Raw genomic sequence first — 19,238 nt, forward strand, 5'->3', positions numbered from 1 at the left:
CTATTTCGTTAGCTAAATAGTGATTTTGTTTTCTTATCCATTTACTTGAGAAGGTCTTTCACCAGTGACGTACGTACGCTTTTGCATTATTATTCCGATAATACAAATTTTGGAAATTCGAATCATTAAAGAATTTAACTAAGACCTAGCATTCTTTATGCACTGTGACTATTAAATTTGGGATAAAATAGTACTAATTTTTAATGGTTGCATTTTATAAAAATAATTATTTTTGATGGCCTAATTTAATTAGACGTCAAGTCATAGTTTGATAAATAATTTAATGATATAAATTTATTTTATTTATTTATCCATCTTGTGCGTAGTTCATATATATGATTAAAGTCGTGAGATGTCTCCAAGAATTAAATTCACATGTAAATTCACAGTAAATAGAGAGAAAGCAAGAACTTTATTTTTCTTGGAAAATAAAATTCTATCACGAGATGTTCCAAGGGAAATAGATAATCAAACGATTTTTCCCTTTTTATGTCTCTTTTGATTTATAAATGATATAATTGTGTAATTAAAGGTTATATAACTTATGAGAAATAATAATAGAAGACGCTTATCCCATGTTTGCTTCACGCAAACAACTAAATATGAGATAGCTAGAAAGAGAGAAAAGAGAGAGAGAGAGAGAGATGGTTCTTCTTCTTTTTTTTTTCTTTTTTTTTTGGTTAGCTTTGTCCTCGCGTAGCTTTAAAGACTTTGTTCTCTATACTCTCTCCTCTTACCAAACCCTAATTCTCCTCTCTTGATTCCCTTTTCTCAAATCTTCATCTCTTCTTCAAACAATACCAAACTTAAATCTCAATTTTTTTTTCTCAACGCCCTAAACAAAAGAGAGAAAGAGAGCAACAACTCGTTTAAATTGTGTGGGGGGGGGGGGGGGGGGTGATCATGAGCGGTGGTGGGAACACAATCACTGCCGTGGGAGGCGGAGGTGGTGGTTGTGGTGGAGGAGGTAGCAGCGGGGGTGGAGGAAGTAGTAGTGGCAGTGGGGGTGGTGGCCCATGTGGTGCTTGTAAGTTTCTAAGGAGAAAGTGTGTGCCGGGATGTATATTTGCACCCTACTTCGACTCCGAGCAAGGCTCGGCTTATTTTGCAGCGGTGCACAAAGTGTTCGGAGCCAGTAACGTCTCGAAGCTTCTTTTGCACATACCAGTTCATCGAAGGTCCGATGCTGTCGTAACTATTTGCTATGAAGCTCAGGCTCGGATAAGGGACCCTATCTATGGTTGCGTCGCTCACATCTTTGCTCTTCAGCAACAGGTAATTAATTAACCTTTTTCCGTCAAGAATTATTAAAATGCGATGGAAATCACTATATGTGAAACATACTTCTTGAATTAAACTAACCTTTTGAACAAAAAAAAAAAAAAAGAATTAAACTAACCAAAAATTATTTTGATGACAGTTACGTTTTTCTTTTCCAAAGTAGCAAAACTTCAGTTTCGTTAGGGAATATATATATAAGTTTATAGTCATGTAAATTAGGTTAGAAATGAACAATATTTTGGGTGCATGAAATGAAATCGTCTTGAGTTTTTCGAGAGTTTGTCACTTTCTTGAGTTTTCTTGGTTATCTAATCGTCTACTTTGAGTATAAAGGAAAAAAGGCATGGTTGTCTGGTTAATTACTTATGAAATCACTTAAAATAATGTATTATGCAATTATATAAAAATGATACGGTCGTGACAAGTCCCATTGCAAAATTATGGAGTTTTTGTTTCTTTGCTGGTTTTCGGGAATTGGTCGGGCCACAATTTTTTGTGTTAATACGTAGATACACCAATTTTTGAATTTCCCACTATATTATTATTATTTATTTTGTGTATAAACATTATTTTGTTTCTTCGCATTTAATTAGTTTCATTAACTGTTACTGCATGTCCATATTTCATGTGATAAGGGGATGAATCTATACGATGCGTGTCATTTAAAAAATTTATCTCTATGTTAAAATACTTTACATAAAATGTGTGGCTAAACAACCTTAACAATCGAAAATACATTTATTCGAAATTCGATTTCTGAATGATAAAGTAAATCAAGCTGAATAAAAAGGGTAATTAATTAAACTTTTAGATAAGTAATCAGTCACATGAAATCAGAAGTTTTAAAATTTAACACGTATAAACCATTTTTAGAATAGTTAAAACTCTCACGTTAAACGTATAAAAAAAAACTAAGAGATAGAAATTTCACTTATCAAACTAACCGTATTATGTTGGCAAGAAATTGCAAGGCATAAATTAGTCGCATCCTCACGTAATGTCCTGAAATTGCAAGGCATAAATTAGATAGAGATTTCATTTTATATATTTTTTCTAACTCGTAAAATGTATACATAGGTGGTGAATCTACAAGCAGAAGTTTCTTACTTACAAGCCCATTTGGCATCACTAGAGCTACCTCAACCACAAACGCGGCCACAGCCTCTATCGCAGCAGCAACCGCTCTTTTTCGCACCTCCTCCGCCTTTCTCCGTAACCGAACCTGCATCAGTCTCACCCTTACCCTCGACCTACGATCTAGCCTCCATCTTCGATCAAAATACACCGTCTTCGGCATGGGCCACACAACAGCGAAGGTTCGTTGATCCACGCCAGCAATACGGTGTACCATCGTCATCTTCGTCCGCTGCCGCCATAGGGCTCGGTGGTGAAAACAGTGACCTTCATGCATTAGCACATGAACTCCTCCATAGACAAGGATCTCCTCCGCCAGCAGCCACCGACGATTCGCCGTCTCGGTCTATGTCTAGATGAGTTGGTTTTGAATCTTTTGATCGTTACATCTACCTGTTTGTTATTAGGAAAATTAAATTACTATTCAATAAAATTTAATTTTCTTTGAATATTATAAGGAAATGTTGATTGTAATTTGTCTGACATTTACATTTTATTACGACTATATCTTATTAATTTGCCATTATATTTTTTCACCTATTATTAAGTCTGAATATAACTCAATCTTACGTTTTTACTAAATTGTTGTCGATATCTTCATAGTTCGTTCATACTTTTGCCTTGGGGGATTTTCTCGCAAGGCCCTTTGTTATCGTGGGCTTTAACCTTCATTTTGTTGTTGTTGTCAAGCTCTTTTTTAACCCCTCACACTCTAGAGTTGTAAACTTATAGCATATATGATACAATTAAACTACGAATCATCCAGATATCAAAATTTGCAAGGAGCACAACCAATAGACTAATAGTTCGAAAAAGTGAATTTGCACTAACTGTTTCAACACTTATTCGCTAGCTGATTTACGAGTATGTTATTGCTTTTTTTTTCTTCATAGAAGAGAATTCACGGCCTTATCAAGCTCAACACAATTTCGATTTTAAACTTGTGTTGTTTTGTTGTTGGTGCTACATACATTCTTACTCGTCCTGCATTCTTTTGGGCCTTGACCAGTTTTAATACTCTCGCAAGTCGCAATGGATTTGGTTGAGCTTGATAAGGTCGGAAACTTTCATGACTGGTAATGATGGTTTAATAGATCGGGAATTTCGTTTTCTTTTTCTTTTCGAAATTCGATAACGTAGACGTATTTTAGTAGTATTTTTTTAGTTCAATGTTGTATAGTACACATATACATGACGGGAATTTTCATGTAATTATATAAAAGAGCTCGTGTACGTGAGACTTTTTAATCAATCTATATCACTATATGAATAAGCCAGGGGAAAAAGGTGAACTGTTTTTTTCTTCTTTAATTCGTATAATTATAGTACTATATAGAAAGCTAGTTATTAGTTAACTTCGTCTATATAAATATCTTATTGTTAGTTTCGTTATCGAACTCACTTTTTATTTTCTTAATTATTTCGTCTCATGCATAATATTTAATATTAAGCGACATCAAACGCAATCATTTTGTTGAATGTTGCAAGATTAGAATAACAAAGCTTGCACTTCCTTACATGTCGGAGCTCTCTCCTGTAAAATATTTGCATCTATAAATCTTGATATAACTATTAAATTGTACCTTTATCTCCCAAATTTGCTTATATATTGAATGTTATTATATAACTTTTTGACTCTTTGTCTCTCTCTGCTAATTGCTACCTATGTTTCCTTCGTTATTCTGATCAGATTTGCTAATAACAAATTTTCAATTATCGATGTTTGTTAGAATTTTATTTTTTTCATAATCTCTACGAAATTATACTGAAATTTAGTGTATTTTTTTTTATTCTTTCAAATAATATGATAACTATGTGCTTTCTCTGTTTTTTTTCCTGAAGAAAACAAAAATAATGTAAATTTTTAAAGACAGCCATTTACACATATCACTCTTTTTGGTTAATATTCAACCTTCATCTCTGAATTTTGTTTGTTTGTCATTATGTACAAAATATTCGAATAAATTATCATAAATTTGAATATAATGTCGTACGAGAACAGATGATAGTTTCTACGGTCGATTTAAATAAGTAACTAAGAACCATAATCAACGCCCCACAACATAAACAAAAATTAATCAGAAGATAATGATTGTAATAACATTTTAATTAAATAATCCAAATGCGTCGTGCTTTGATGCTTAAGTTGATGTTAAGAGAATCGTTGACATTTTGGCACCGAGTTCTCGAGGCATATGTTCGTTTCAAAAGAAGATTCAAAGAAAATTAATAATTCCAAGTTAATCGCTGTCCATCACATGACAACCTCGGCTGTGGACCTGGGGTCCATTCGCATAATTAATTAATTACTCAGGGTGGATCGCATAATTACTTTTTTTTTTTTTTAAACGACGGTTCTTGATTTCAGTGGTTATATAAATTGTTTCGTAGATAGGAAAAAAAAAAAAAAAACTTTCAATTGAGTTAAGTCTCGGGTGAATATGGAATGGTATGCAAGATTTAGACGAATGATGTTTTTTTTGTTAAGGTGATGATAAACACCAACTTGATTGATTAGGTTAGAAAATGACATTTGGTAATATCTTGTAATATATAATTGAATAGATGACATATCTTTTGTCTTCCTTCAACATTTTAGCCATAAAGAACTTGTCCATTGCGAGTTATATGTCCTTAATATATATATATATATATATATATATTACACACATAACGTCACATATCCAAAAAAGCAAAGCATATATGACAAATTCCGATATGGATTTACGTAATAGATTAAAAAGTTATTGGGTGCCAAAAAATGCATCGAGCTATGTTATGCTTTTGTCTATATTACACGTCCGTCCTTATCTCTCACTTTAATCAAACCATTAGCTTTTCATTTCTACTTACCGATATTTTCATATTCCATAGTTTGAGAATTTGATCGAGAAAGTTACATCCTTTCTACAAGATTTATAAATTTTCTGAAAACAGAGTTTCCAAAATTACCCTACCAAAGAGACTGCATGTCAATGCTTATGTTTTGTTCTTCGTTTGCTTACAAAATTATTTCATATTTATAGAGACTACAAAGGTTACGTTATAGTTATGTTGAGTGACTTTAAATAACCGATTACATAGTGAATTATATTCATGAATATTTTGAAGATATAATTATATCAAATGCCTCCTAAATTGTTTATCAATGTAATCTTATACTTATAAATGGATATATACTTTTAATATAGCAATTTGGAAATACTACTTTCCTCTTTTTATATTGTCACATACAATTATGCTGTCTCGATTTAATATAACACTGAGAGCTAAGAGATAATACACACAACAGTCCATAGCTTTTCGAAAAATATTAACTGGATACACAGGATAAGAAAAGGTAAGATGTGAACATTAATGAGCATATGCATTTCACTGAGCTAAGAGATTATACAGACACAACAGTCCAAATGTCGAGTTATTCCTTTAAGCAAAAGAAAAAAAGATTTAGTTATTCTCAAAATTTCTTGATAACTGCAAAATGGGGGTTTACATAACATGTTAATTAGGCTTTAGCGAGTAATGATCCAAGTGGTATTAATGGTTGCAGATTTTGGTTTATTCAAAAAACAATTAGTTTAGAATATCTTAACATGGGTTTCAGAGCCACATGGCCCATCCTAATTGGATTTCAAGTGAAGACAAAAAACGTGAGATGTGAGTGGTTAGTCCGATGTCCGCGGGGGGTGGGTGAGAATCACGCCCACACGTCCTGGTTTCAGATTCAACCTACATATCTCTCTTCTTCCCATGCGGTCAACACACATTTTACTCTCTCTCTCTTTGTGATTAATTACACGAGCAGTATACGTATTCGTATTTTGTATTCATTACAATACATATTCCCTCTGATTTATATTATTTATTATTCTAGACAATTTCAGACATATTAAAAAACAATTAAATTTTCTATTTTACTTCTCATTAATATATTATTTCATTTAATATAAATAATTAATAATCTAAAAATTAGGAATAAAATTGAAAATTTAATATATAAAATTGCATTACAAATACAAAACGACAAGTAATAAAAAACAAAAAATTATCTCTAAAATGACAAGTAAAAATAAACGGAGGAAGTATGATTTAAGACACCATATAAATAGAATGGCAAAAGAAAATTAAAAGTGGAACAACAAAAATTTGGATTTACTAGCGGATGATCGCCGTCGCCGACATTGGATTTATTTACTAGCGGGATGATCGCCGACGTTCATAAACCATACTCTTTTTTCATAATATTTGCATAATACTTAGTATTTGATCTTTTGCTGATCACCGAAAGACCCCTAGATGACATATGTTTATGAACGTTATAATATAAAAAATGTGTTAACATTATCGACCATGGTACACACTATATGTAAACATAACAAACACATATAGCCCACATATTTGTTTTTATATAGTTGTAATGGTGTTATATATATAGACTGAGGCATTTCCTCAAGGTTGTTCGCCAATCATCATATATCTATAAAGAATACGTACCCTTGTTTTTCTTATATTGGTTGAATATTGTTTTATATATCATGTACTAGTATATAATATGGAATCAAGAGAAAACAAAAGCTAAGGACCTTTTGGTAGACATTATGAAACTTAAGGGATCATGTGTATAGTATTATTTATGTATACATAATTTTAATATACAGACCGCCATATTATTAATATTCTCTCCGTTTCATAATATATGATATTTTAGAGGTTTTTGCTTGTTTCATAATATAAGATGTTTTCAATTTTTGTGGTAACTTTTAGACTACTTTTATATTTTTATTTTATGCAGTCTTGTTTCTGATTGGTTAAACTTTTTAAAAGTAAACATTTCTTATTATGCGTGCTTTTGCTATAATATCTTATATTTTGAAACGGAAAGAGTATATAAATAATCCGACATAATTAATGAATCGCATAAAAATAGTTATTCAAGCTAGATATACATGTAAAACAAGATTTAATCAAGAGAGCACAATTTTTAATGCTGGTCTATCTGCCCAACGTTTAACAAGCTTCAAACTTTCAGTATCCAGCATTAATTGAGTAGTACTATCTTTGGTAATGAAAACTAAATTTGTTGATTAAACCTTTTTTAAGCACATAATCGATTCCAGCGATTCTAAAACGTATGTTATTTTTGTATATAGAGTTGAGATATTTCTTATCGTAACATGCATCATTTTTATATTTTTGTAGTTATTCGTGATTCTAACTATTTGTTAAAATAAAATAAAATGTATATATAAATAGGAAAACAAATAAAGTGGAAAACAAGAAAGTCATGAGAAGTGGCACTGTCAAACACTTTTTGAGATGTCTTGTCCGGAGAATGTTACATTGGTGGGGTGAGAAGAAGTACAAGAAGAACTGAAGAAGCTTTTACATATTCTTGGGAAATTTGACAATTTTGACATATTTAAAGGTAAGTTATTCGAATGTAGAAAATATATATTTTTGTGAAAACACACCCGTTGGTGACCAAAAAAATATTCCCCCGCATCGTGACGTGAAAGCCACCCTTCTGAATCTGATCTTTCAGTTTCAGGCACATCCTGAAACTGAGTCAATGTTTTCAAAAGTAAATTAGTTACCACAATTAAATGAAGGCCTTCACGCGTGTCAGCCAGCGGCTGCAAGTGCGAGTGTGAGCTGGTCCTCGCTGGCTGGTCTTGTTACGTGAAGGCATCGCAACCGACGGGAACAAACATCCAACGGCGTCTGACGCGCCTGTCATCCTCTCTTTCCTCCACTTCCCTGTCTCTTTAGTCTTTCCCCAAGCTTACGCGATTTACGAGCTTGAATCTGCCTTGTCGACCCAACATAATTAATCTCTGAATATATACATATTATAATACTATACTACTAGTCCTAGTAGTGGTAAGTAACTAGTTACTTGCTTTATGGTCATAAAAGGAATTTAAAGTCAATTTTACTTGATTTGTCTAATTGGTTACTAATATCAAAGTTGTGTATATATATATATATATATCCCTATATAAAATTACATAAATTTTATGGAGTTGAATTAGACAACAAACGAACGAATTAAATTGAAACTGATGTTAAACGTGTAGTATTATTAGCCAACGACCAGTTGATGTTGTAAACCAAACATATGACTGGTAACACGTATATTTGACTCTGATACAAAACGTTAAATAAAAGAAAAATTTGATTACTAAAACATAAATTGAAGAACACAGATATTATTTTTAAAATTTATGAAATAAAATAACAGTATCCATATTTTCAGAATAGTATAATTCAAGGCAGCAGTATGTATGTATATACATTATAGAATTAAGTGGTTCTGTTAGATTTAAGTGAAATATATAATTTAAACTGTTTCTGTCATCAATCATCATCCAACCACAATAACGTCTCTTCTTCACATTTTTCATCTTCTTTTCTCCAATTCAACTCTTAATTATTTGTCACTAACTTTCATGCACTTTAATTAATCTTAACGTACGTATATATATACTATATGCGGACACATGTATGTTTTAAAATTATTTTTTGTTAACAAAAAATAAACAAATCAGTAATGTGAAAACAAAGAAAAAAATTCGTATGCAATATTGTATTATGCAATGGAGTCTTATTCCTTAATGGTTATTTAAAAATTGTCCTATCAAGGCAAATCGAAATTTCTCATACATAAACACAAAATTAAAACTGACACATGCATATAGTACAATTTTCTTTTATTAATATATGTGTAGGAAAATATCTATAGATAAGCTTCTTAATTCTACCCACCTTATTGTATACAAAAATATACTGAAGATTATAATTTTCTCCGTTTCTCTATATAAAAGTTTGAATGTGTGTGAATAAAATTTTTGTTGTTTTTTGTTTTTATTGTTCTACCGTTACATCAAGAAACACAGTACTAGTATAAAAGAAAAGACTCGTGATTGTTGGCAAGAAAAAGAAAAAAAAAGACTCGTGAATTGAAAAAAAATGTAGTTAAAGACCGTACACAATGCCACAATGGCATGTACCACCTACAAAATCATGCATATATGCAACAGGATCATCATCAGCTTAATTAAAAAAAAAAAAAAAAAAACTAAACAATTTATGATTCAATATAGATTATAGACTCGTGCGCTTCAATTTGTGTGTCCATTATAATGTTTGATATAATCTCACGCATCCATGGACTATAGGAGTATCTAGTAAACCTCATCCAATATTTTCAAGAATTAAAAAAAAAAAACCTTGTATTAATTTTTACAATTAAAGGGAGACAAACACACACAACTGAAAATTATTACACAAACAAGAGAAAAAAAAAAGGTAGAGCCCACAAAGTGACACAGTAGGTAGGACCCACACACCGCCCATGCGGCACGCTGTCTATCTAAACCAAAACTAAACCCATTCATCATCTTTCATCTGAATACTCTCTTAACCCTTAACCTCCTCTTCTTCTCAGACCTAACCCTAAACCCATCTCTCTCTCTCCTCTCTTCTTCTTACAAAGCTTCATCTTCTTGTATTAACTAGTCCAGCTCCAGTTTCATTTTTCATGTACATGACTTTGTTGTTCCTCTCTTCCATTTAATTAATTTCTCTCTTCTTTAAAACTTTTCAATCTTTTCTTCCCTTCATTAATTGAATTGAGCTCTATTTTGTACATCATCGTCAAGCTAAGCTATTGGTTTTGATTTGAGTGGAAGAGGAGAGAGGAGATTATTAATTAATTAGGGTTTTCAATTGTTTGCTTTCCAATCAAGAAATAATTAATGGATCAGGTCTCTCGCTCTCTTCCTCCTCCTTTTCTCTCAAGAGATCTCCATCTTCACCCACACCATCAATTCCAGCATCAGCAGCAGCAGCAGCAACAGAACCACGGCCACGAGATCGACCAGCACCGAATAGGCGGGCTAAAACGTGACAGAGACGCTGAGATCGATCCCAACGAGCACTCTTCTGCCGGGAAAGATCAAAACACTCCGGGCTCAGGCGGAGAAAGCGGCGGAGGCGGAGGAGGTGATAATCATATCACGAGAAGACCACGTGGCAGACCAGCGGGGTCCAAGAACAAACCAAAACCACCAATCATCATTACTCGGGACAGCGCAAACGCTCTCAAATCTCATGTCATGGAAGTTGCAAACGGATGTGACGTCATGGAGAGCGTCACCGTCTTTGCTCGCCGTCGCCAACGTGGCATCTGCGTTCTTAGCGGAAACGGTGCCGTTACGAACGTCACCATAAGACAACCGGCTTCAGTACCTGGTGGTGGCTCATCAGTCGTTAACTTACATGGACGTTTCGAGATTCTTTCTCTCTCGGGATCTTTCCTTCCTCCACCGGCTCCACCAGCTGCGTCAGGTCTAACGATTTACTTAGCCGGTGGTCAAGGACAGGTCGTTGGAGGAAGCGTGGTTGGTCCACTCATGGCTTCAGGACCTGTGGTGATTATGGCAGCTTCCTTTGGGAACGCTGCGTATGAGAGGTTGCCGTTAGAGGAAGATGATCAAGAAGAGCAAACGGCTGGAGCGGTTGCTAATAATATCGATGGAAACGCAGCGATGGGTGGTGGGACGCAAACGCCAACGCAGACTCAGAATCAGATGCAGCAGCAGCAGCAACAACAGTTGATGCAAGATCCGACGTCGTTTATACAAGGGTTGCCTCCTAATCTTATGAATTCTGTTCAGTTGCCAGCTGAAGCTTATTGGGGAACTCCGAGACCATCTTTCTAAATCCCCAAAAAACAAGTACTTAGATACGTTCCTTGTTTTAAATTTATAATCTCTCTTCTGTCAAATTTTAATTTCCTTTTTTTTCTTTCTTCTTTGTTTTCTAAAGATAATTGTAGTCTTTGACGCAGATTCGTAGTACGTGTGAATCGAAGAGAATCGTTTTGGTCATGGTATTGATCGGTTTTTAGGTTTGGGAGGAGGGTTGTGTGTTTGCGTTGACTAGGAGATTATAAATTGTTGATTTATGAGTTTTTATATTCATGTGTTGGTGATTATTAGCTTTACGTCTATGTTGAATTATATATAGAGCATAAGCTATGATTTCAATGAAAGGTTAAACAGGTTACTAACAATGTTAAGCTGTTATTTTCTTCCGTTACTCTTTTGGTAAGAGGTCAAATAATGAATTTTTCATATCCGTTATAAACTCAATCACATTGGCTGTATAGTTTTGCGTTCAAAGATTTTTACAACGGTTATTTTTATAAAATTAAACGGCTATAGATATTTATAATATTAAGTGGGAAAATAATAAGGAAAAAAAAAGAGAAATGATTGTTCCGAGGTTGGTAAGAAAATGGTGAGGCAAGAAGCATAATGACAAGAACAAGACTTGGGAACAAGGTGATTGCATTTGGCATATACTTACATTTACACATTTACACGGAAATTTTTGTATATAAGTAGTATTAAAACTCAAAATATTTTTAATAATCATTTTTCGGTTACATATACAAGAGGAAAATCAGGTAGAAATAGATTCTAGAACTTGGAACAAGAAAATGATGATTACATACATCGACGACTAAAACTTGAGAGATGAGAAAGCAATTAAGAGAAGAGCATTGGGTGATGCACCGACGCACGTGCGTGTCTCTGAGAGAGAAAGAAGAAAAGTTCCTTTACGAGGCGATGAGTGAAAGTGTGAGAAGAAAGAGAGAGAGAGAGTTCCTTACTTCCAAAGCCACCTCCCTCCCACTTTGCCCATCATTCATTCCCTCTCACTCTCTCCTTTTGCATTTATATAACCATACTCCACCCTTTTTTATATATAACCCATGATTATATATATCTATATATGATCGATCGGTCATTTTTGTTATCCTAATTTAACTATTATCAATCACAAGGATATTTATCCAAACAACAGACGATCAAGATTTTGAAAAATGAAAATATTCTGTAAATGCTTGATGCAACCATTTTTCATAATTTTATATGGCTCAATGAGACTATGAGAGTATATGCATAATGAATGACATTGATGTCTATATTTCCTTCCTGTCACTATGTCAAGTATGAATATGAATTTTATTTATTCATTTATAAACGTGGAAAGGAACTTTTAAGTATTTGATGCTAATGTTTGATCTTCCTCCCTCTTTGATGGTTCATCCTTGAAAGAGGCTAAATATTTATTCAAATTTGGCTGGATGTTTATTAACCATGAACTAAGAAAAACAAACTTATTGATCGAGAAACTGCATGTCGAATTTTAAAGCTGCAAAGGCAAAATAAGAACTTTTGTTAATTAAATATGTTAAAAAGAACGAAATGCATATTACAAAGAAAGAGAGAGTGATAATCTAACATTAGCCTTGCAAAAGATATTGCCTAGGCACACCTCCCCATCTCCTGTTCAAGCAAATGCCTTACAACAGTGCTACCACACCTCCCCATCTCCTGTTCAAGCAAATGGACAGACTGGTCTGGGACGCGATCATAACTAAGAGGCATCGGAAGAACTTCAAAAACGCAATGCAGAGTTGACTTAGATTCCTCTAAAAGCTTTTGTATTTCAGATTAATCCTCGTTTTTATTTTTTCGGCGAGGAATATCTACTGTATTAAAGCCATTGTACCCAGTACAATTTATTTTCATTAATGAAAATTCACATTCTACAAAAAAAAAGATATTGCCTAGGCATTCCAATTTGAACTCCCTTCATGTTGAAAACAAACCGGATATTGCTTAGAGATTCCCAATCAAAAGATAACGTTCCTTGTGCACCGTTGTCGTCGATATCTCTTCATGAAACTGCAAATTTCATATCCGAATCAACATATATATTGCTATTAGGGAATTTGTATGTTTCAGTTTGAAGTTTAGAAATTGAATTTGTTACTTTTTGCTAAATTATCCTTTGTTTATTAACTTCAAAGTTAAAATATTTGTGTTTAGAATACTAACGGGACTAGCCAAAATCTTGTCTATTGTTGGACATGTAATCAGTGTCATAATTAAAAAACATGTATATTTTTTTTTTAACACCTCATCCATTCATTGATTCAGAATCTTATACATGAGTTGATACATTAGAATTCTACCAACACTGAGCAAATCAAAATACACATCCACAAATACATAACCTAACAATAAAAACATGTATCTATTCTATGGTATCTTGGAGGCAAATATATATTTGTAGATATTTAAAATTATTATTAGATTCTCAGTAATTAAGTATGAGTCGGGCTTCAGACTTCAGTATTGGGGAAGTTGGGCCTGTAATGGTCATCACTCATCAGAGTGCTCGTCGGTTGGTCTAAACCTGTGGACTTTGGGCCTATAATGGGCTCAGGAGGGAGAGTTTTAGTATTAATTGAGGTTTATAAATATGGTTATTAAAAAAAAACATATAGAGCAGTCACGATTAACCTTGACCGTGTTTGAACACGAACGTGCGTTGAATTAATTGATATAAATATGCTGTACTAATATGAAAAAGATTAAAAATCATAATATTAAACTAAGAAGTTGTTATCGGGAGAGATGATTTCTAAATCCATATGGATTTTGAAATAACATGTTTTATCTTGGATTTGAATCATTTTATTTTATACTATCAAATCCATTCAAAGCTATTTAAAACATAATATAGATTTTAAAATCCAAAAACAAATCATTAAATGAATAACATATAATTTTAACAAGTATTTATAAATAATAAAACAAATAACACATAATTTTAATAAGTATTTTAAAATCAATAATTAAATAACACATTATTTTTGTTTGGATTTCCAAATCCATTAAAATCATAAAACAATAACCATGAGGATTATGCTATATTAAAAAAAAAACCTTAAAAAACCAAAATTGGACCTTAAATTTGTGTATCGAATCACTAATCCACGTGGCAAAATCTGAGGAGATAGAGATAGAGAGAGACAAAACAAACAAAAACCCTAAAGGGCAGCTTTGTAATATTTGCTTCCTCCGTCTCCAGCTGAAGCTCCTCGCCGCTCTCTTCTTCCTTGTTACACAAAAATCCACACTGCTCGCTCTTTTCTTATCGGAGTCTTTCCTCATTATGCTCATCCACCATTGTTACCAGAGCTCGATTGTTTCTCTTCTCTGTTCAACCATCATTGGAACTATTTTCATCCTTAGCATCATCATCGTCGTCGCCAACTGATTTTTGATTTACACCACCTCTCTCTGTTGACGTTTTGATCATAGGAGTCGCGGGGTTTGTTGCTGTGACTTGTGAGTTGGTAAATTTTTGTCTTCGTTCCTCTCTGTTTTCTCAAAGATGGCTGCTTTAAAAGGTTATGGTTTGTGTTCTATGGACTCTGCTCTACAATTCCCCTGCCCAAAGCGATTCAATGGCGACAAGAGGTTCTTTTCTCATTTTCCTTGTTATATTTTGCCTGCAGATATGTAAACGTTTGTCTCATAGTATATAATCTTCTCCAGAGTTTGCTGCAAAGCTTTTGTATTTTTTTTTTGCTTTTCTTGATATCTGGAATTGGCTTTAGATTATTGTATCTAGATAGTTTTCTACATCATGGGATTCACTTCTCTATTAACAGATATCAATTGCAATTAAACCGCTTTATGATCATTGAAATATTGTCCGGCATATTGATGGAGTCAATCTAATGTGGTTTGTAATGTGTTGATATAACAACAGAAGGAGCTCAAAATGGGTCTCTCCAAAAGCAGCTGTTGTACCCAATTTTCATCTCCCTATGCGCAGCTTGGAGGTTAAAAACAGGTTTGTGTGCTGGTCCCTACGTTATATCTCCATGATTATATACAGTATACTCTCTGTTCTGGAAGCTTATTTCATACCTGGGACTTGTTTTGTTTCTTTCGCTTGTCAGGACTAATACAGACGACATTAAAGCTCTACGTGTGATCACAGCTATCAAAACACCGTATCTACCTGATGGAAGATTCGACCTTGAAGCCTATGATGACTTAGTGAACATTCAGATACAAAACGGCGCTGGAGGTGTTATTGTTGGTGGTACGACTGGTGAAGGACAGTTGATGAGCTGGGACGAACACATTATGCTCATAGGCCATACTGTTAACTGTTTTGGTGGAAGCATCAAAGTCATTGGAAACACTGGAAGCAATTCAACAAGAGAAGCTATCCGCGCCACTGAACAAGGGTTCGCTGTTGGAATGCACGCCGCTCTTCACATTAACCCTTACTATGGAAAGACTTCGATTGAGGGTCTAATAGCACATTTCCAATCTGTTCTTCATATGGGACCGACGATTATATACAATGTTCCTGGTCGAACAGGGCAGGATATACCTCCTCGTGCCATCTTCGAACTTTCTCAGAATCCTAATTTGGCTGGTGTGAAGGAATGTGTTGGGAACAAGCGTGTTGAAGAGTACACTGAGAATGGAGTTGTTGTGTGGAGTGGGAATGATGATGAGTGTCATGATTCTAGATGGGACTATGGAGCAACCGGGGTTATATCTGTTACTAGTAACTTAGTTCCGGGTTTGATGAGGAAATTGATGTTTGAAGGTAGGAACTCGTCTTTGAACTCAAAGCTTTTACCTTTAATGGCTTGGCTATTCCATGAGCCAAACCCGATTGGAGTTAACACTGCTTTGGCTCAGCTTGGAGTGTCGAGGCCTGTTTTCAGGTTACCGTACGTCCCATTGCCTTTGTCGAAGAGGCTTGAGTTTGTGAAACTGGTGAAGGAGATTGGACGAGAGCATTTTGTGGGTGAGAAAGATGTGCAGGCTCTTGATGATGATGATTTTATCCTTATCGGTCGATATTAGCATACTTTTTTTTCGGATCTTTGTTCCTTTTGTTTGGTATTTAATGAAAGAAGCAAAGGTTATACATACTATCATTTGGTTTTTATATAGCTCATGAATGAAACTCATGGAATGATTTCGTCGTATTTCTGATCTCGTTTTGGTCTCTGATGATTCGTTATGCTCTGCACATACTCTGTTTCAAGTGTTTTGGAATGAGGACGAAACGGCATGCATGTTTTGCAATGTATTGAGTTGAAACGGCATGGCTTCGCCATCTTGGAACTGTCACGGCAGCGCCATGTGAAAATCATAAATTTTTGGTTGGATACTCAAAAATCCAAAATTTAATACTAAGGTGATTCTCTACGTTGATTGGGGTACCCACGTCACGTGAGATGTTCGTACCCAGCTGTGTAAAATTTCTCCTTCGATTGAGAGAGGTTTAAAAAAGAAATAGTCAATCTTTTTTTTTTGTAAAATGTTATCCAAACAAAGGAATACATCAATTATGGATCTGTTGAGTAGTAGCAAATATAGGGAAAAAAAAATAGATGAACTTAACCATTAACAAAAGAACTCAGGGACACAGAGAGATTACATGAGAGATTAAACTAGAAAAAGAACATAAAAATTAGACGTATACCCAGTAATAAATAACTAAACCCTTGATTATAAACCCCACTTAGATAGAAGACTATTTTAAATAACCAAAATTTTATGGTTTCTTTTTCTTGGAGCCCTCAGATCTTATTATTACTAATTCAGTAAAGAAAGAAGAATATGATCTTAGTGACTGGTGAATGGTGATGGTCTAAGGTTTTTGTTTATGGAACAGAGCAGAGTTTTTTGGTCTGAAGCAAAGAGAAGAGAGCTTTGTTTTCTTGGTGAAGAAGAAGAGCTTTCTTCCTAAGTTTCTCGTTTTCTCTTATGATGTTTTGATTCTCCATGTAAAGCTTTTGATTGATCATCTCCATCTCCTTTTCTTCCCGCCACATCCTTCTCCTCCTGAAATATTTATTAAACAAGAAAAGAAAAAACAGAACATTAACTCATCATAGTGACAAAGAACATATAATAAATTACAAAGTCGATTATAATATCCTAGATGTGTATATATGTGTGATGATGGGGAGCGATTGAAACCTGGAGAGACGAGGGATACGAACGTGACTTTGTGTTTTCAGGTACAAAACTAATCTCGTGGGTGTGTCTGGAAATGGTTCTGAAGAACTCAAACACATCTTTGGAGCTTGAAGAAGAGAAAGAGATAAAGAGAAGAAGTAGTGAGACGTTTTTGTTGAGTTGGGGGAGAGATATAGACGCGTTATATAGATGAAAGTTTGTGTTTGCATTATTCTTTTAGAGAGAGAGGGAGAGAGAGACTCCTTTAGAAGGTAATGATGGCGAAAGAAGAATCATGATTACAAAGGGACAGGGAAAAATGTGATGAGGGAGAAGATGAAGTTGAAATTTTTGAGGATGAACGAAGAAGAGAAGAAGAAGTATATCAAAAAAAAAAAAAGTGTGCTTTTATTTTTCTCTCTCTCTATATCTCTATCAGTCTATCTTTTATTGTTTTTTTGACTGATTGATTTTTAGTTAAACGAACTATTTAGAAGATAATTTAAAAGGTTTCCCTAAAAAGCACAACTCACCGTTAAAAGGTACACAACACACGACATAAAAAAACTATTCAATTTTGGTTTATAACTTATAATAAGTTTTGTTTGTTTGTCAACTTAATTACATGTTGACGGTGGTACGAAAGCTTAAATCAAGGTGACAGTTAGTCAAATCTGCGTAACATTTGGCTACATGATAATAATACACTAGACATATTGACCGAATAAATTTACTATTACAAGCTTTTTAAGATATAAAATGAAATTTATGGATCTTTGACCTAACTCAACTCAAATTTGGAAACCAGGCTTGTTAACTCTAGCTATGTCTCTATCCTTGCTCAACCAAATATGTTCATACATTATATTTTACCGTTACACACACTGACACACACGCATACATGTATATATTTTCCTTTTACTTCAATACCGTTACAACAACAATAAATGGTTATTTTTTACACCAAAAAGTAAGAAAGTAATTTTATATCGTCTATGTGACGAGATTAACCTACAAAAATTACTACAACAAAAAGGATAAAGATTCATTATCTGAGTTTATGAATCGATTTGGCAGATTTCTTTGACTGCCAAAAGGTCAAATCATGATTATTAAGGAGCCAAATCAGTCAAAAAAAGGTTAGAAGAGTACGTCAAAACCTCGATCTTCTTAACAAGTACAAGTGTGTTTCTCTTAACCTTTTTATAATCACAAGTTTTTTTTTTTCCGGTTTAATATATTGCTTTTTGAAAACCTAATCCCAATTTTACCCTTCTTTTTCAAAAGGGAAAAAGATTACGTACCCAAGCATCCAAGGTAGAGAGTGTAAATCCAGAATTTTCAAATCGTTGAAGTCATATCTAATGATGGTTAATCATTCCGTTAAATACATATCACAACAACAAGACCGGGTGTATTCAAAATAGGATTTTGGATGATTTTGGAGGATTTATGATATTCAAGATTTTTGGAGATTTATAATGAGTTTTTAAGGTAGTTGGGTGGTTTTATTATTATTTTATATTTAAAAAAAAAATAGTTTGTGATTTGATAAGATTTGGTGAGACTTATAACTGGAGTTTTAAGAGATTCTCAAGTCCAGAAACGACATATGTTCATATAACATAACACAAAGATTAAAACAATAAAATACGTATAAAACAATATAACATAACTCAAAGATTTCAAAAACAGAGAAATTTACCCTGAATAAATCATAATACACTTCCGTAAACAGTCCGATCCATTGTGTAGCTTCGCTTGAGAAGGTCTGTAGCAAGAGCAGCCCAGACAAACGAAACATATTCACATGAAAATAACAAATGATCACACATCTCCAAATGAGCATTACAAAAACCGCATTACACATTGTGAATGAATCATAAAAGAGAACTTAGCTTTTAATATTATCTTTGCTTTTATGATTCATTCACGGTAATATACACATCGTCTCCAACA

General features: G+C 33.7%; 4 protein-coding genes across 4 annotated transcripts; 3 read left to right on the forward strand and 1 right to left on the reverse strand.

Annotated features, from left to right (window-relative positions):
* Window positions 1–557: 557 nt before the first annotated feature.
* On the forward strand, window positions 558–2,955 carry LOC104784793 (LOB domain-containing protein 18). The gene is made up of 2 exons (XM_010509871.3): window positions 558–1,275; window positions 2,359–2,955. The coding sequence occupies exons 1-2, from the start codon at window positions 904–906 to the stop codon at window positions 2,773–2,775; spliced, it is 789 nt and encodes a 262-aa protein (XP_010508173.2). The 5' UTR covers window positions 558–903; the 3' UTR covers window positions 2,776–2,955.
* A 6,858-nt stretch (window positions 2,956–9,813) lies between these two features.
* On the forward strand, window positions 9,814–11,491 carry LOC104793501 (AT-hook motif nuclear-localized protein 22). The gene is made up of 2 exons (XM_087455131.1): window positions 9,814–11,153; window positions 11,267–11,491. The coding sequence occupies exon 1, from the start codon at window positions 10,173–10,175 to the stop codon at window positions 11,136–11,138; it is 966 nt and encodes a 321-aa protein (XP_087311257.1). The 5' UTR covers window positions 9,814–10,172; the 3' UTR covers window positions 11,139–11,153; window positions 11,267–11,491.
* Window positions 11,492–14,274: 2,783 nt separating this feature from the next.
* On the forward strand, window positions 14,275–16,300 carry LOC104793502 (4-hydroxy-tetrahydrodipicolinate synthase 2, chloroplastic). The gene is made up of 3 exons (XM_010519859.3): window positions 14,275–14,759; window positions 15,055–15,138; window positions 15,248–16,300. Exons 1-3 carry the CDS (start codon window positions 14,674–14,676, stop codon window positions 16,173–16,175), a joined length of 1,098 nt encoding a protein of 365 aa, XP_010518161.2. The 5' UTR covers window positions 14,275–14,673; the 3' UTR covers window positions 16,176–16,300.
* A 391-nt stretch (window positions 16,301–16,691) lies between these two features.
* Window positions 16,692–17,430, reverse strand: LOC104793503 (protein LITTLE ZIPPER 1-like). Its single transcript, XM_087455132.1, has 2 exons — window positions 17,301–17,430; window positions 16,692–17,162 (listed from the first exon to the last, which is right to left on the reverse strand). Exons 1-2 carry the CDS (start codon window positions 17,396–17,398, stop codon window positions 16,982–16,984), a joined length of 279 nt encoding a protein of 92 aa, XP_087311258.1. The 5' UTR covers window positions 17,399–17,430; the 3' UTR covers window positions 16,692–16,981.
* Window positions 17,431–19,238: the final 1,808 nt, after the last annotated feature.

This window comes from Camelina sativa, chromosome 6 (assembly GCF_030686135.1).
Source record: "Camelina sativa cultivar CO46 ecotype springtype chromosome 6, ASM3068613v1".
Classification (NCBI taxonomy): Eukaryota; Viridiplantae; Streptophyta; class Magnoliopsida; order Brassicales; family Brassicaceae; genus Camelina; species Camelina sativa.

Excerpts from the sequence above, each read along its gene's own strand:
- LOC104793502 (XM_010519859.3), top strand. The coding sequence starts at position 14,674 with ATGGCTGCTTTAAAAGGTTATGGTTTGTGTTCTATGGACTCTGCTCTA. Across the intron at positions 14,760-15,054 it reads CGATTCAATGGCGACAAGAG|AAGGAGCTCAAAATGGGTCT; the intron begins GTTCTTTTCTCA and ends ATATAACAACAG. Across the intron at positions 15,139-15,247 it reads AGCTTGGAGGTTAAAAACAG|GACTAATACAGACGACATTA; the intron begins GTTTGTGTGCTG and ends TTCGCTTGTCAG.
- LOC104793503 (XM_087455132.1), bottom strand. The coding sequence starts at position 17,398 with ATGTGTTTGAGTTCTTCAGAACCATTTCCAGACACACCCACGAGATTA. Across the intron at positions 17,163-17,300 it reads CGTATCCCTCGTCTCTCCAG|GAGGAGAAGGATGTGGCGGG; the intron begins GTTTCAATCGCT and ends TAAATATTTCAG.
- LOC104793501 (XM_087455131.1), top strand. The coding sequence starts at position 10,173 with ATGGATCAGGTCTCTCGCTCTCTTCCTCCTCCTTTTCTCTCAAGAGAT.
- LOC104784793 (XM_010509871.3), top strand. The coding sequence starts at position 904 with ATGAGCGGTGGTGGGAACACAATCACTGCCGTGGGAGGCGGAGGTGGT. Across the intron at positions 1,276-2,358 it reads TCTTTGCTCTTCAGCAACAG|GTGGTGAATCTACAAGCAGA; the intron begins GTAATTAATTAA and ends ATGTATACATAG.